Source organism: Teleopsis dalmanni, unplaced genomic scaffold (genome assembly GCF_002237135.1).
Source record: "Teleopsis dalmanni isolate 2A unplaced genomic scaffold, ASM223713v2 unscaffolded_contig_0199, whole genome shotgun sequence".
Classification (NCBI taxonomy): domain Eukaryota; kingdom Metazoa; phylum Arthropoda; class Insecta; order Diptera; family Diopsidae; genus Teleopsis; species Teleopsis dalmanni.
Window position 1 is genome coordinate 1 of NW_024031581.1, and position 16,977 is coordinate 16,977.

The 16,977-nt window shown below is 32.0% G+C and overlaps 6 protein-coding genes across 6 annotated transcripts; 3 read left to right on the plus strand and 3 right to left on the minus strand.

The window, feature by feature from the left end:
- Positions 1-91: 91 nt before the first annotated feature.
- LOC119663187 (histone H1-like) lies at positions 92-837 on the plus strand. The gene has a single exon (XM_038072842.1). The coding sequence runs from the start codon at positions 142-144 to the stop codon at positions 820-822; it is 681 nt and encodes a 226-aa protein (XP_037928770.1). The 5' UTR covers positions 92-141; the 3' UTR covers positions 823-837.
- A 1,421-nt stretch (positions 838-2,258) lies between these two features.
- LOC119663186 lies at positions 2,259-11,234 on the minus strand. The gene is made up of 4 exons (XM_038072841.1): positions 10,885-11,234; positions 8,992-9,185; positions 4,534-4,769; positions 2,259-2,642 (listed from the first exon to the last, which is right to left on the minus strand). The coding sequence occupies exons 1-4, from the start codon at positions 11,192-11,194 to the stop codon at positions 2,318-2,320; spliced, it is 1,065 nt and encodes a 354-aa protein (XP_037928769.1). The 5' UTR covers positions 11,195-11,234; the 3' UTR covers positions 2,259-2,317.
- Positions 2,872-3,372, plus strand: LOC119663189 (histone H3). The gene has a single exon (XM_038072843.1). The coding sequence runs from the start codon at positions 2,935-2,937 to the stop codon at positions 3,343-3,345; it is 411 nt and encodes a 136-aa protein (XP_037928771.1). The 5' UTR covers positions 2,872-2,934; the 3' UTR covers positions 3,346-3,372.
- LOC119663191 (histone H2B) lies at positions 4,482-4,923 on the minus strand. Its single transcript, XM_038072845.1, has one exon. The coding sequence runs from the start codon at positions 4,899-4,901 to the stop codon at positions 4,530-4,532; it is 372 nt and encodes a 123-aa protein (XP_037928773.1). The 5' UTR covers positions 4,902-4,923; the 3' UTR covers positions 4,482-4,529.
- A 202-nt stretch (positions 11,235-11,436) lies between the features above and the next one.
- Positions 11,437-11,937, plus strand: LOC119663190 (histone H3). Its single transcript, XM_038072844.1, has one exon. The coding sequence runs from the start codon at positions 11,500-11,502 to the stop codon at positions 11,908-11,910; it is 411 nt and encodes a 136-aa protein (XP_037928772.1). The 5' UTR covers positions 11,437-11,499; the 3' UTR covers positions 11,911-11,937.
- Positions 11,938-13,046: 1,109 nt separating this feature from the next.
- On the minus strand, positions 13,047-13,481 carry LOC119663192 (histone H2B). Its single transcript, XM_038072847.1, has one exon. It carries the CDS (start codon positions 13,464-13,466, stop codon positions 13,095-13,097), a length of 372 nt encoding a protein of 123 aa, XP_037928775.1. The 5' UTR covers positions 13,467-13,481; the 3' UTR covers positions 13,047-13,094.
- Between the last annotated feature and the right edge of the window lie 3,496 nt (positions 13,482-16,977).

A 16,977-nucleotide genomic window follows, 5' to 3' on the forward strand; every position in this document is an offset into this window, starting at 1 on the left:
AAACTCAGTAGAAATATGTATTAATGAAAAATTTTTATAAATGCGCTCTTCTCGGCGCTTCGTACAAAGTGAGCTAAGCTACCATAAAAATGCGAAAAAATATTCATAAGTAAGAATATTACGGAATATTAAAAAGCAAATATGTCTGAAGCTGTTGCCGTTGCAAATACAGATTCTCCAAAGGAGGTAACTGCCGTTCCTGAAAAGAAAGTTGCTGTTAAAAAGGCAACAAAAGTAAAAAAACCTTCTGCAGCTCCATCTCATCCATCAACACAACAAATGGTTGATGCATCTATCAAGAACTTGAAGGAACGCAGCGGATCTTCATTGTTGGCAATTAAAAAGTATATAAGTGCCACATATAAATGTGATGCCCAGAAATTGGCTCCATTTATTAAAAAATATTTGAAAACTGCTGTAGCTAATGGCAAATTGATACAAACAAAAGGAAAAGGTGCATCTGGTTCATTTAAATTATCAGCTGCTGCTGCTAAGTCTCCTAAATCGTCTGTCGAGGGTAAGAAAAAGAAGGTGCCATCAGGTGTTACGAAGAAGAAGGTTACTGCATCATCTGCAGGTACTAAAAAGTCAAAGGCAAAGGTATCTGGAGAGAAAAAACCTAAGAAATCTGCGGCAGCTAAGAAGAGTGTTGAAAAGAAAAAAACTGAAAAAGCTAAAGTTAAAAGTGTTAAAAAGATTGGATCTGTTAAGGCTAAGCCAGCTAAACCAAAGTCTACTTCTACAAAAGCTAAAGCGGCCGCAAAACCTAAAAAAACTGCCGTTAAAAAAACATCAGTCAAGAAAACTGCTGCAAAAAAATAATTTTAAAAATCAAACTTTAAATTCATCAAAACAGCCCTTTTTAGGGCTACAAAATATGTGTAAAAAGAAGATTCATTATTTATTTATTTATTTTATAAAATGTTTTAGTATATGGTATACCTATTGCGTTTATTAATGACCGGTCACTAAAGATTGAATAATCACCTATCGAAGTTAGGAATTCAATCCAACTCAGACTGCAGATACTGTAGAGAAGAGAGAAACTGTATACCATGTGCTTGGGTAGTGTCCACTGATGCACAAACGGAATAAACACCTAGGAGGGTATTTCATGGATCATAAATATTCAAGACTAGGACTTTATATTGTCTTTCATTAAAGAAAACGGACTTGGAGAAACATTCTAACCCGAGTAATGGGCACAATATACCTTGTCATAGTGCACGATCATTTCTTTTAATAATACCTCATGAATAATATGAAGAGATTCTTTTATTCTGTAATGCGCTATAAATTTAATCTCTAATAAGCAAACAAAAATTCTTTATGCATTTAAAAAAATTATATTCTCTTATTTAGACATTATGTGCAATACTTCACATCATTCTTAAGTTAATAAATATTTATCTTATTCTATTATATTTAATATCCAATTATTTATTTATTATAGTAATGACCATAAAATATTATATATCAAAATATGTCATTTATTTGATGAAATACTCACTTGTATATATTTTATTCACTTAATTTCATTTTTAAATTCTATTTTAAATAAATAAAAATAGTGGTTTATGCTAATTTTATTTATTATTATATAATGCTTCTAATTACACTTGTTAATTTATAACTAACACACCACACTCGGTACTCACTTGCAAGACGCTGCAAATTACTTAAAGATAATTTTAAAATATTCTAATTTATTTCAATAACAAGTTCTTTTATTTCTTTTCTTTATATAATATTGTCATAATTCACTTAATTCATATACGAATTTTTTTCACTTTCATTTTCCCCGCAATCATTTTGCTTGTTGAACACTTGGATTTGGATTAAGATTAAGAGTCAGATTCAGTGTGAGATTTGAATTCACTAAAACCACCTCTTAGGAATGAATGGAGAAAATTTTCACACCATTGTGTGGAAACTTCAAACTGCAATATCTAACAGTCCGCAAATTACTCATATACGTCAGTTCTATTTATCTTATTCTATAAAAAAATTGAATGAGAATTATAATTAAGCCCGTAAGAAGCTAGTCCACATATATACTGCTAATGTAACAAAGAAATTGAGAATTATAATAATAAATATTTTGGACACTGTTAAACTGATCATTTTAATTATAAATTATACTCGACAGACATCAACCGACCAAGCTAATAATAAATTTTATTTTTTTATAATATTAGAAAAATACCAACACATATATATGTAAATTTATCTCTTTAAGTGTAAGATTATTTGGGTCCTGAAAAGGACCATTGGGCAATATATTATTGCATTATTAAATCAATAATTGATTATTTGCTTAACCTCCAAAACCGTATAAGGTACGGCCTTGTCTCTTTAAAGCATATACGACATCCATGGCTGTAACAGTCTTCCTTTTGGCATGTTCTGTATATGTAACAGCATCACGGATCACATTTTCCAAAAATACTTTCAATACTCCACGAGTTTCTTCATAAATCAAACCAGAAATACGCTTAACTCCGCCTCGGCGAGCTAAACGTCTGATAGCTGGTTTCGTAATACCTTGGATGTTATCACGAAGAACTTTGCGGTGACGCTTAGCACCACCTTTTCCTAATCCTTTGCCACCTTTACCACGACCTGTCATTTTGTATTTAAATTTTTATAGATATGGTAGAACCGTTCGAATTCAAATTCAAACAATAAATGAAGTGACGACGGATGATTGACGACTATTTATAGAAAACATAAGCACTATGAAAGATATGAAAAAGATTGAGTAAAACAAAACAAAACAAAAGAAAACAAAATAAAAAGAATAAGCAATATGAGAAACAATGAATGTTAAAACATGTGAATAGTTGAAACAGAACATCCAGGTATGATGAGAAAATTGAGCTATTCAATTGCGCTATTTTTTAAAATACCATATTGTAACATATCTCATAAATTATGGCTCGTACAAAGCAAACTGCTCGTAAATCGACTGGTGGTAAGGCACCACGAAAACAATTGGCTACCAAAGCCGCACGTAAAAGTGCACCAGCTACTGGAGGTGTGAAAAAACCACATCGTTATCGTCCAGGAACTGTAGCTTTACGTGAAATTCGTCGCTACCAAAAGAGTACTGAGCTCTTGATTCGCAAATTGCCATTCCAGCGTTTGGTCCGTGAAATTGCACAAGATTTCAAAACTGATTTACGTTTCCAGAGTTCTGCTGTAATGGCTCTTCAAGAAGCTAGCGAAGCATACTTAGTGGGTCTTTTTGAAGATACTAACTTATGCGCAATTCATGCCAAACGCGTTACAATTATGCCAAAAGATATTCAATTGGCTAGACGTATTCGTGGAGAACGTGCTTAAGATTGGAAGCAATATAATTTTATAAATATACAAAAATCGGTCCTTTTCAGGACCAAAATTATATAAAGAAAAGAGATAAATAAATGACATGACTTATCCAGGGTTTGAAATTGCTTAACTATTTTCAATTGCTTATTTTTGACTACGAAAATAAAATAAGCAAAATGTAAATGCAATTGTTGCATAGTAAGTTTATTCAAAGAAAAGAGATAATGATAAATTATATCATATAGATGTAGTATAGACATTGCTATTAGAAGTAGCATAACATATATTAATATGTATAATATTAGCATCATATGTATACTATTATTAGTATCATATAGTGTATCATTAGACATAGAATGTTTCACGTCATAACATTTAATTGAATCAATATATTTTATTTTTCTTTTGCTGTAAGCAGAAAGCATCAGAAGCCATAATGTAAGACTTGAACTTACTAAAAGAACGCTTAAGGAATGAGTTGTAAAAGAGCTTATCTATCCCATGAAATTGTATGGTATCATAGAATGAATGACAAGGAACAAATACTATATTTATGTTTTCAAATTTAAAGCACGAATGTAAATATAGAATATATCAATTTAAAAGCGATGATAGTACTAAGACTGATGATAAGGATTAAGACTCGTTAATTCAAGAGTTAACTCTATTTAGCAGGTTATATTATCCATGATTAAAAAACTGTAAGATCCTCAAAACCGACAGAAATTAATTTGTTGATTGAATCATTTATTCACTAACAACCAAACGATAGCTGATAATTCATGAAGAGACTGTCAAAGTTTTTTTTTATTTTTTTCTTCTATCAGTAGCCTTTTAAAAGAAATATCAAAAACAAAATATATATCATATTTATATTATTATTATGTTGAGGCTAGTTGAGTCAGTGCACTTGAGCACTTTTACTTTCTATTAACTACGAGGTTTCTTCTTAACCCCTCTTTACGCCTTGTCTGGATTATTGTTTATAACTTTATCAGATCTGCATACCTCCCCGAGGAGCTTGTAACCATTCTGAGATTCAATAACGCGGTGTTGATAAGCCTGTCAGTTTTCGTAAATAATTTCAGGGCTCTATACATATTTATAATATAGATAAATTATCAACTCAATTGAATATTTTTGTGGCCCTGAAAAGGGCCTTTTGAATAAGTGGTGTTTGTTTGATATAACGCAATTTACTTGGAACTAGTATACTTAGTGACAGCTTTTGTTCCTTCACTAACTGCGTGCTTAGCCAGTTCACCGGGAAGTAAAAGACGAACAGCAGTTTGAATCTCCCGACTAGTAATGGTGGAGCGCTTATTGTAGTGTGCTAAGCGCGAAGCCTCAGCAGCAATACGTTCGAATATGTCATTCACGAAGCTGTTCATGATGCTCATGGCTTTCGATGATATACCAGTATCGGGGTGGACTTGCTTTAACACTTTATAAATGTAGATAGCATAGCTCTCCTTCCTCCTGCGCTTCTTCTTCTTATCGTTTTTGGTTATATTTTTCTGAGCCTTTCCATCTTTTTTGGCTGCTTTTCCGCTAGTTTTTGGTGGCATGATTTCTGATTTTAAATTTTAATCGTCGATTTGGAGCAATTTCCGTTTCTATATAAACATTTTTCAAACGAAAGTTTAAAGCAATTTTTTATTTTAAATTGCGTTTAGAAAAAGTATATGAGATAATTTGTCGGCATCATTAAAAAAAATAGATCCAATTTTTATAAATCTCAACTACTAGAAACTCAACTCAACTATGTCTGGTCGTGGTAAAGGTGGTAAAGTTAAAGGCAAGGCAAAGTCACGATCAAATCGTGCTGGATTACAATTTCCAGTTGGTCGTATTCATCGATTATTGCGTAAAGGCAATTATGCTGAACGCGTTGGTGCAGGTGCTCCAGTCTACTTAGCTGCCGTTATGGAATATTTGGCTGCTGAAGTTCTTGAATTGGCTGGCAATGCAGCACGCGATAATAAGAAGACAAGAATCATTCCTCGTCATTTACAGTTGGCCATACGTAATGATGAAGAATTGAACAAATTATTGTCTGGTGTTACAATTGCACAAGGTGGTGTACTACCAAACATTCAGGCTGTACTTTTGCCAAAGAAAACAGAAAAGAAGGCTTAAATTATTTTATTTTATTTATTAAAATACGAATACATATACGTGGAGAATTAACTATCAATTAATCCGTCCTTTTCAGGACGACAAAATTTATTTTATTAAAGAAAATGTATTTCATTAAATCAATTGATATAAATATTGTACATACTATCATACCTACCCTACTAACTTACACAAGCCATACTTTAAAACACTTAACAATCAATCATTTCTTGCCTCGCCCTTCTGTTCCGTTACATTCCTGGAAGACCTTCATGAAATCGAAATCTTCGAAAATTGTAAATCAGCCTACATAACAGATAAAATACATAGCATTGTTAGTGTATAACTTAACACTGCGTTTTGCTACATAGTAATAATTTTTTTTTTGTTTTTGGGCAGCAGGTATCAACCAGTTTTTATACATACGAGTGTGTATGCGTTCCAATTGACTTCCTAGAAAGCAGGTTCGCTGTGCCACTATTTTTTAAGAATGCAAGTTTATTATTCAGGGTTAGATAATTGAAGTGTTACCTATTCAAGCGATCACATTATTTTTTATTGATTCAAATTACAAAAATTTGTGAAAATAATTAAAATTTCACAATCCATTCACTCTAGCTTGATGTGGCCACCTTTTGTCTTGACTATGGCTGTGATCTTCCAGTATTTTGGCCTATTCCTGAATAAAAGCTTTCTTCAGCGTATCGAAACTGGCTTATTTTTTAGTTCTCAACTTGCTCTCCAAATTGGCCCAGCGTAGCAACTCCTTTGCTCATTCGAGTCTAACTTTTTGTTGCTTTGGTGCAAGATCTTTTGCCTTGGAACTTTTAAAGCTTTACCTTGAGCTTATTTTGGAAAATGCGTCAGATGCTTCGTTCAGATATTATCGGTTCTTTGGCCATTTGATTAGTACTACGACGTGGATTTCGTTTAAGTCGAGCCTTCACTTTCCGAACCATTTTAGGCAATGTTGCTGTTTTTTTTTCGTCCACCACTATAGCATTTGGTGACTCTGCCTGAGCTATTATAACGATTTAAGGTACGATACACAAACATTTTATTCACATTGAGATATTTGAGCTCAAGCACAATAGCTAGTTGTAATTTTCCAACCAAATATAATGCAATCACACTTATTTTTTAATTCCATTTCGAATAATATTAGTTCTATAAAACTTAGACGCAAATGCTTGTGGTAATTTGTAAACAATATAAATAGCTGTCATTCATATGAATTTGACGTAGTTGGCAATATCAGTTTGACAAACATATCTCTGTGTAATTTGTAACACTTCAATCGCCTAACCCTTTATATTATTAAGAATTTTTTAATATTTATCATAGATTCGCGTATCAGTAAATAGATACATAAATCTTCGCAGGTAGTATAATCTAAGTTACAATAATATTAATATTATATTTGTTACTAATAAAAATGTACAAAACAAATAACGTTGCCAGGTCAATAGCATAAAGTTTCATAATTACCTTTTTGAAATCAAGAAATTAATAATTTTGTGCCAAATATTTGTATTTATTATTAAATAAATGTGATACAATTATTAAAAAACATTAATATTCATAATATAAAGAAGGAAACATATAAAAAATAATTATTTTTCTTTTAAAAGTTTTAAAATTTATTTATTTATTTACTAAACATCTTATAAAATTTTCAAAATGGTAACACCTAATTTATCTCATTAGAAATTCTGGTATGTACCAACAATCGCTGCCATACCGACATAATTGACTATTTCCCCTAAATATACTCGAACTCGCACACGGCCTAAATGTTTACTATTATTATCATAGTTACTATTTCAATATTTTGGTATTGTAATATTTATTATTATAGATAAATTATTTAAAGGTAGAGTTTTTAAAATTTGTATCTGAATTAGTTTTATAAAATATTCTATATTTTATAAAAGATTTATGGCAGTAGATGGAAAACATCCGAAGCCACTGTGTGAGTCTTGAACCTACTAAAACTAGCTCTTAGGAATGACTATGGAAGATTGCAGCCGCAAGTTTATATATATACTTCAGTATCTATTTAAATGTTATCCATATCCATGTTAGTTTATAAAAAAATTCATCTTAAATTTTAACATTTTATGTCGTATATCACTCCTTATAAAAATGTTAGAATACGCACATCTAATTTTAATTTTATTTTAATTATAAAGTAATAAAAAGAACATTTTTTTTAAATATACATATTTAATAAAATACTTATAATAGTCAAAGTTAAATGATTAAATTATAATTATAAAAGAAAAAGTAAAATGATTTCATTCTTATATATTTTTAATCATGTATGTAGATATAATTTTTTTTTATGAATTCTATTAAGTAGGATACGTACAGTTGTTATATTCGAATGATATTGAAAACTATAAATTTAATTGCTGATATGTTATTAATAACGTTTATATATAATAATTTTTCACATGATTAAAAATTATTTAAAACTTGTAATAAAATTTTAAAAATAATACGTATAGAAAATCTTAAAACATATTTTAAAGTAAACGAATTCAATGTAACATGTTAACATTATGGATGGATATCTAATCTCAAATAGACACTATTTGATATAATTAAAAGTGATAATCTTATATTCTAATTAAAATACAATATATTTATTTATAATTATTTCTATTAGTGCTTTGAAATTTTAAACTTTTATATAAATTGAGTTAATATTTCAAAATAGGATAAAACATAAGCATTCAAAATGTTAAAACTGACGTTTTTATGCATCTCATGTTTTATTAAATTTGCATTTATAAATATATGAAATATATAAAACCATATATATAATTTAACAGAGAATTGAATAAACTATTTAATAAATAATTTAATATATAAATTATACAAAAGATAACTTTAAAATATTCTAATTTATTAACAAGTTCAACTATAGATTTACAAAATTTAAAGTTTAAACCAATTTTTATATATTTTATATAATTATAATTAGTATAAAAATGAATGTAATAAAATATTCAATATCTTCTTTACTTAATTTGATTTAAATAATTGTGTTTAATTTACTTGGTCTATTTAAAATTAATAATAAATGTTGAAAAATTTTTTCAAACTCAGTAGAAATATGTATTAATGAACAATTTTTATAAATGCGCTCTTCTCGGCGCTTCGTACAAAGTGAGCTAAGCTACCATAAAAATGCGAAAAAATATTCATAAGTAAGAATATTACGGAATATTAAAAAGCAAATATGTCTGAAGCTGTTGCCGTTGCAAATACAGATTCTCCAAAGGAGGTAACTGCCGTTCCTGAAAAGAAAGTTGCTGTTAAAAAGGCAACAAAAGTAAAAAAACCTTCTGCAGCTCCATCAACACAACAAATGGTTGATGCATCTATCAAGAACTTGAAGGAACGCAGCGGATCTTCATTGTTGGCAATTAAAAAGTATATAAGTGCCACATATAAATGTGATGCCCAGAAATTGGCTCCATTTATTAAAAAATATTTGAAAACTGCTGTAGCTAATGGCAAATTGATACAAACAAAAGGAAAAGGTGCATCTGGTTCATTTAAATTATCAGCTGCTGCTGCTAAGTCTCCTAAATCGTCTGTCGAGGGTAAGAAAAAGAAGGTGCCATCAGGTGTTACGAAGAAGAAGGTTACTGCATCATCTGCAGGTACTAAAAAGTCAAAGGCAAAGGTATCTGGAGAGAAAAAACCTAAAAAATCTGCGGCAGCTAAGAAGAGTGTTGAAAAGAAAAAAACTGAGAAAGCTAAAGTTAAAAGTGTTAAAAAGATTGGATCTGTTAAGGCTAAGCCAGCTAAACCAAAGTCTACTTCTACAAAAGCTAAAGCGGCCGCAAAACCTAAAAAAACTGCCGTTAAAAAAACATCAGTCAAGAAAACTGCTGCAAAAAAATAATTTTAAAAATCAAACTTTAAATTCATCAAAACAGCCCTTTTTAGGGCTACAAAATATGTGTAAAAAGAAGATAAGAAGATTCATTATTTATTTATTTATTTATTTATTTTATAAAATGTTTTAGTATATGGTATACCTATTGCGTTTATTAATGACCGGTCACTAAAGATTGAATAATCACCTATCGAAGTTAGGAATTCAATCCAACTCAGACTGCAGATACTGTAGAGAAGAGAGAAACTGTATACCATGTGCTTGGGTAGTGTCCACTGATGCACAAACGGAATAAACACCTAGGAGGGTATTTCATGGATCATAAATATTCAAGACTAGGACTTTATATTGTCTTTCATTAAAGAAAACGGACTTGGAGAAACATTCTAACCCGAGTAATGGGCACAATATACCTTGTCATAGTGCACGATCATTTCTTTTAATAATACCTCATGAATAATATGAAGAGATTCTTTTATTCTGTAATGCGCTATAAATTTAATCTCTAATAAGCAAACAAAAATTCTTTATGCATTTAAAAAAATTATATTCTCTTATTTAGACATTATGTGCAATACTTCACATCATTCTTAAGTTAATAAATATTTATCTTATTCTATTATATTTAATATCCAATTATTTATTTATTATAGTAATGACCATAAAATATTATATATCAAAATATGTCATTTATTTGATGAAATACTCACTTGTATATATTTTATTCACTTAATTTCATTTTTAAATTCTATTTTAAATAAATAAAAATAGTGGTTTATGCTAATTTTATTTATTATTATATAATGCTTCTAATTACACTTGTTAATTTATAACTAACACACCACACTCGGTACTCACTTGCAAGACGCTGCAAATTACTTAAAGATAATTTTAAAATATTCTAATTTATTTCAATAACAAGTTCTTTTATTTCTTTTCTTTATATAATATTGTCATAATTCACTTAATTCATATACGAATTTTTTTCACTTTCATTTTCCCCGCAATCATTTTGCTTGTTGAACACTTGGATTTGGATTAAGATTAAGAGTCAGATTCAGTGTGAGATTTGAATTCACTAAAACCACCTCTTAGGAATGAATGGAGAAAATTTTCACACCATTGTGTGGAAACTTCAAACTGCAATATCTAACAGTCCGCAAATTACTTATATACGTCAGTTCTATTTATCTTATTCTATAAAAAAATTGAATGAGAATTATAATTAAGCCCGTAAGAAGCTAGTCCACATATATACTGCTAATGTAACAAAGAAATTGAGAATTATAATAATAAATATTTTGGACTCTGTTAAACTGATCATTTTAATTATCAATTATACTCGACAGACATCAATCGACCAAGCTAATAATAAATTTTATTTTTTTTATAATATTAGAAAAATACCAACACATATATATGTAAATTTATCTCTTTAAGTGTAAGATTATTTGGGTCCTGAAAAGGACCATTGGGCAATATATTATTGCATTATTAAATCAATAATTGATTATTTGCTTAACCTCCAAAACCGTATAAGGTACGGCCTTGTCTCTTTAAAGCATATACGACATCCATGGCTGTAACAGTCTTCCTTTTGGCATGTTCTGTGTATGTAACAGCATCACGGATCACATTTTCCAAAAATACTTTCAATACTCCACGAGTTTCTTCATAAATCAAACCAGAAATACGCTTAACTCCGCCTCGGCGAGCTAAACGTCTGATAGCTGGTTTCGTAATACCTTGGATGTTATCACGAAGAACTTTGCGGTGACGCTTAGCACCACCTTTTCCTAATCCTTTGCCACCTTTACCACGACCTGTCATTTTGTATTTAAATTTTTATAGATATGGTAGAACCGTTCGAATTCAAATTCAAACAATAAATGAAGTGACGACGGATGATTGACGACTATTTATAGAAAACATAAGCACTATGAAAGATATGAAAAAGATTGAGTAAAACAAAACAAAACAAAAGAAAACAAAATAAAAAGAATAAGCAATATGAGAAACAATGAATGTTAAAACATGTGAATAGTTGAAACAGAACATCCAGGTATGATGAGAAAATTGAGCTATTCAATTGCGCTATTTTTTAAAATACCATATTGTAACATATCTCATAAATTATGGCTCGTACAAAGCAAACTGCTCGTAAATCGACTGGTGGTAAGGCACCACGAAAACAATTGGCTACCAAAGCCGCACGTAAAAGTGCACCAGCTACTGGAGGTGTGAAAAAACCACATCGTTATCGTCCAGGAACTGTAGCTTTACGTGAAATTCGTCGCTACCAAAAGAGTACTGAGCTCTTGATTCGCAAATTGCCATTCCAGCGTTTGGTCCGTGAAATTGCACAAGATTTCAAAACTGATTTACGTTTCCAGAGTTCTGCTGTAATGGCTCTTCAAGAAGCTAGCGAAGCATACTTAGTGGGTCTTTTTGAAGATACTAACTTATGCGCAATTCATGCCAAACGCGTTACAATTATGCCAAAAGATATTCAATTGGCTAGACGTATTCGTGGAGAACGTGCTTAAGATTGGAAGCAATATAATTTTATAAATATACAAAAATCGGTCCTTTTCAGGACCAAAATTATATAAAGAAAAGAGATAAATAAATGACATGACTTATCCAGGGTTTGAAATTGCTTAACTATTTTCAATTGCTTATTTTTGACTACGAAAATAAAATAAGCAAAATGTAAATGCAATTGTTGCATAGTAAGTTTATTCAAAGAAAAGAGATAATGATAAATTATATCATATAGATGTAGTATAGACATTGCTATTAGAAGTAGCATAACATATATTAATATGTATAATATTAGCATCATATGTATACTATTATTAGTATCATATAGTGTATCATTAGACATAGAATGTTTCACGTCATAACATTTAATTGAATCAATATATTTTATTTTTCTTTTGCTGTAAGCAGAAAGCATCAGAAGCCATAATGTAAGACTTGAACTTACTAAAAGAACGCTTAAGGAATGAGTTGTAAAAGAGCTTATCTATCCCATGAAATTGTATGGTATCATAGAATGAATGACAAGGAACAAATACTATATTTATGTTTTCAAATTTAAAGCACGAATGTAAATATAGAATATATCAATTTAAAAGCGATGATAGTACTAAGACTGATGATAAGGATTAAGACTCGTTAATTCAAGAGTTAACTCTATTTAGCAGGTTATATTATCCATGATTAAAAAACTGTAAGATCCTCAAAACCGACAGAAATTAATTTGTTGATTGAATCATTTATTCACTAACAACCAAACGATAGCTGATAATTCATGAAGAGACTGTCAAAGTTTTTTTTTATTTTTTTCTTCTATCAGTAGCCTTTTAAAAGAAATATCAAAAACAAAATATATATCATATTTATATTATTATTATGTTGAGGCTAGTTGAGTCAGTGCACTTGAGCACTTTTACTTTCTATTAACTACGAGGTTTCTTCTTAACCCCTCTTTACGCCTTGTCTGGATTATTGTTTATAACTTTATCAGATCTGCATACCTCCCCGAGGAGCTTGTAACCATTCTGAGATTCAATAACGCGGTGTTGATAAGCCTGTCAGTTTTCGTAAATAATTTCAGGGCTCTATACATATTTATAATATAGATAAATTATCAACTCAATTGAATATTTTTGTGGCCCTGAAAAGGGCCTTTTGAATAAGTGGTGTTTGTTTGATATAACGCAATTTACTTGGAACTAGTATACTTAGTGACAGCTTTTGTTCCTTCACTAACTGCGTGCTTAGCCAGTTCACCGGGAAGTAAAAGACGAACAGCAGTTTGAATCTCCCGACTAGTAATGGTGGAGCGCTTATTGTAGTGTGCTAAGCGCGAAGCCTCAGCAGCAATACGTTCGAATATGTCATTCACGAAGCTGTTCATGATGCTCATGGCTTTCGATGATATACCAGTATCGGGGTGGACCTGCTTTAACACTTTATAAATGTAGATAGCATAGCTCTCCTTCCTCCTGCGCTTCTTCTTCTTATCGTTTTTGGTTATATTTTTCTGAGCCTTTCCATCTTTTTTGGCTGCTTTTCCGCTAGTTTTTGGTGGCATGATTTCTGATTTTAAATTTTAATCGTCGATTTGTTGTTGAAAATTGAGTTCGAGTCGGTAAAAGTTAATACCTTGACTCAATTATAGTGGTAGACATTTCTAGATTATGTCCACTGGGTAAATGACGAGTGCTCAATTAATTTTATTGTTTAGTTTAGTTAATAATGGTACGGATGTCCGCGTATCTTCCTGTAGTGTGAATAGGTTGTTGGTGTAGATTTTGCAATAAAGTGTTGTCATGTGCATCTATTGATTTGAATAATTTGAGAGCCCTGTCTTTAATGTATAGTTTGATAGGTGTGATTTTTAGATCCCTTTGAATATCGACATTTCTTATGTACCAGGGAATGTTAAATATTTTTTTAATGGCTATATTTTGACATGTTTGAAGTTTGTTGAAGTTAGTTTTTGAAGTTTTGGAGAAAGCAATGAAGCCATATGATAGCGCCGGACGCATTATCTGGGTATAAAGCAACTTTTTATTTATGATACTTAGAGCCTTGTTTTTGTAGAGCGGTCGTAAATGGTTTAGCATTGTGTTGATTTTATTTCTTAGATTGTATATGTGCGTGCTCCATTGGAATTTCTTGTCAAATGTAATCCCCAGGTATTTGATGTGGTCTTCCCAGTCTATATCGGTGTCATTTACTTTTAATTTTGGTGGATATTGCCACCGTTTTCTGGTTATGAAAATTGCCTTCGTTTTATCGTTATTAATTTTAATTTTCCATTTTTGGAAGTAAGAAGTGACACAGTCAACATGTTCCTGTAATGTGTTACTGACGTTTAAAGTATTTTTATCAGCATAGAATATACAGGTATCATCTGCATATAGGGCTAGTTTAGATGGTTCTAGCTTTGGAATGTCGGAAGTGAAGAGATTGTATAGGGCTGGAGACAATGGAGAGCCTTGAGGCACCCCTGCTTCAATAAATCTGGGGGTTGATAGATGATTATTGATTTTGACTCTGAATTGTCTTTTATGCATGAAGCTACCAATGATTTTGATGATGTTGAGAGGTAGATTTAGGTCGTACATTTTAGAGATGAGGCCATCGTGCCAAACTTTATCAAACGCTTTCTCAACATCAAATATTATCATGCCCGTCGATTTATTTTCTCTAAGTGCAGATTGGATGTATTGTGTCACTCTTGCCAGTTGTAGATCGGTCGAATGGTTGGCTTTGAAGCCGAATTGTTCGTCCGGTATAAGTTTTAGGCGATTTGTTTCGGTCTGCAGTCTATTTAGAATGACTCTTTCAGCTAGTTTCCCCATAACTGGAAGTAGGCTGATAGGTCGCCAGTTTTGCGGGAATGTGTGGTTCTTGTTGGGTTTCGGGAGCACAATTACTAATGCTTCTTTCCATTTATCTGGAAATTTACCTAACTGTAGCATGGCATTGATTATATTATTAATTATGATGATTGATGCTACAGGCAGATTTTTGATACAGCGGTTACTAATTTTATCAGCACCTGGAGCCGATTTTGTTTTGATAGAGTAGATAATGGCTTGCAGTTCTTCGACGCTGCACGGCGAGATAGGTGAATCAGGGATTCTGCTCAAAATGGCTTCCGCTCTTTCTCCAATTAATTCTTCTTCGTCTACATCATCAGAAATGTCATGGTTATCTAAGAATTGTGACTCGAGGGAGTTTGCAAATTCTTCGGCTTTATCCTCATCAGCGAATTTGAGCCCATTGGGACCGTGTATTGGTGGAATTTGAATCTTGTTTTTCAGTCTGAAATATTTGCTGATATTCCAGAAGGCTTTATCACCAGTTTCGAAGCTCATTAGAAATTCGTTCCATTTGTGGTTTTTGAATTCGCGAACCAATTTTCTTATGACATTGGTTTGAAGGTTTGCTGCTCTCTTCAGTGCGGGGTCGTTTGTTCGAAGGGCCCTTTTTCGTAGTCTATTTTTGTTTTTAATTAGGTTTCTAATGAACCTTGGGAGTATAAAATAGTTCTTGGCGCTGATGGATTTTATGGATGAGTTATTGGAGATTGAGTCTTGGATTTTTGAAGTGACTATTTCTATGGTGTTATTAAGGTCTTCTATTGAGTTTATGGGGCTATTGAGGGAATAGTTTTCCATTTCATGACGGAATTGAGTCCAGTTTGTCATCGTTATCACTGGGGGTGGAGATTCGAAAAACATGTTTTCAATAAAGAACAGAACCGGCTTATGATCTGAGTTTAACTCCTCCAGTACTTCGATATGACAATTAGCATCCAAAGATCTTGAAATACCGATGTCAAGTATTCGGGAGGCCCCGTGGCAAAAGTGTGTAGGCTCTGTTGGGCAATGTAATGTTAGTGCCTGTTCTGTGATTAAATTATCTATCTCTCTTCCTGCTCTGTTTGTGCTTCTTTCTCCCCAATCTCTATTGTAAGCGTTGAGGTCGCCCGCAACAAACGTGGGTTCGTCCACATCTAGTAATGAGGATAGATCATTTAGGTACGTGCTGTTGGTTGGTGCTTTATAAACAGAAGATAATTTTAATTGAAAGTTATCTGAGATTATCTTGATAGTGGTAGCTTCAAGAGAGTTTAGATTATTGGTGATGAGATGATGATTGATCGAGTTTTTAATGATTATAGCGGTGCCTCCACCTTGCCTATTTGTTCTGTCCTCCCTGTATGTTATATAATTAGGGATTTTAAATCTGATCCCTGGTTTTAAAAACGTTTCTTGGACCAGGAGAACGTCGATCTTGTGTTCGTGAAGGAAGTGAATTACTTCATCTTTTTGGTTAAAGATGGAATTGGCGTTCCAAGAAACTATTTTAAGATTGAGTGTTGTACTTGTCATTAGTTGGAATTTGGCATTATATGGTGAACCATTTACTGGATCATGTTTGCATCATATAATTGAATTGTTCTTGCATATTAGCAAAAAATTTCTCGAATTGAGCAGCTGGGAGAATAGGGTTTGAAGTTTTTTGTTGTGAAGAAACTTTGGGCTTGGCAATGCTTGCGTATGAAGCCGCAGGTGTCACCTTTGTGTTTATATTGTTGGGCAGGTGGACTTGTTCCTTGATTGTGATCTTCTTGGAGAAGTTGCGAGGATTTTGAGGACAACCCCCATAGCTGGCTGGATGGTCTCCTTTACAGTTAACGCATTTTGGCGTGGCCTCTTTAGGTTTTTTGCATTGTGAATGATGGTGCGAGCTATCGCATTTGACGCACTTGGGGATAGCTTTGCAATTGGTCGCCACATGACCGAATTGCTGACAATTGTGGCATTGAGGAGGGCCCTTCAGCGGGCGCTGAGCTTCAATAGTAACTCTCAAGTGGCAGATGGCACTGAGGTTAAAAATGTTTGATTGATCCTTTGGCAAACGTATTTTTATGAGTTTATTATTATTTTGCCTGGTTCGTAGATAGTGGCATTCCAGGATATTGTATCCTTGGAGTTCCAAATCTTCTTGGATCTCTGACGGACTTAATCCTTCTAGGCCCTTTATAATTATATTTAAATTTTTTTCTTCAGAGAGGAAATGCGTGT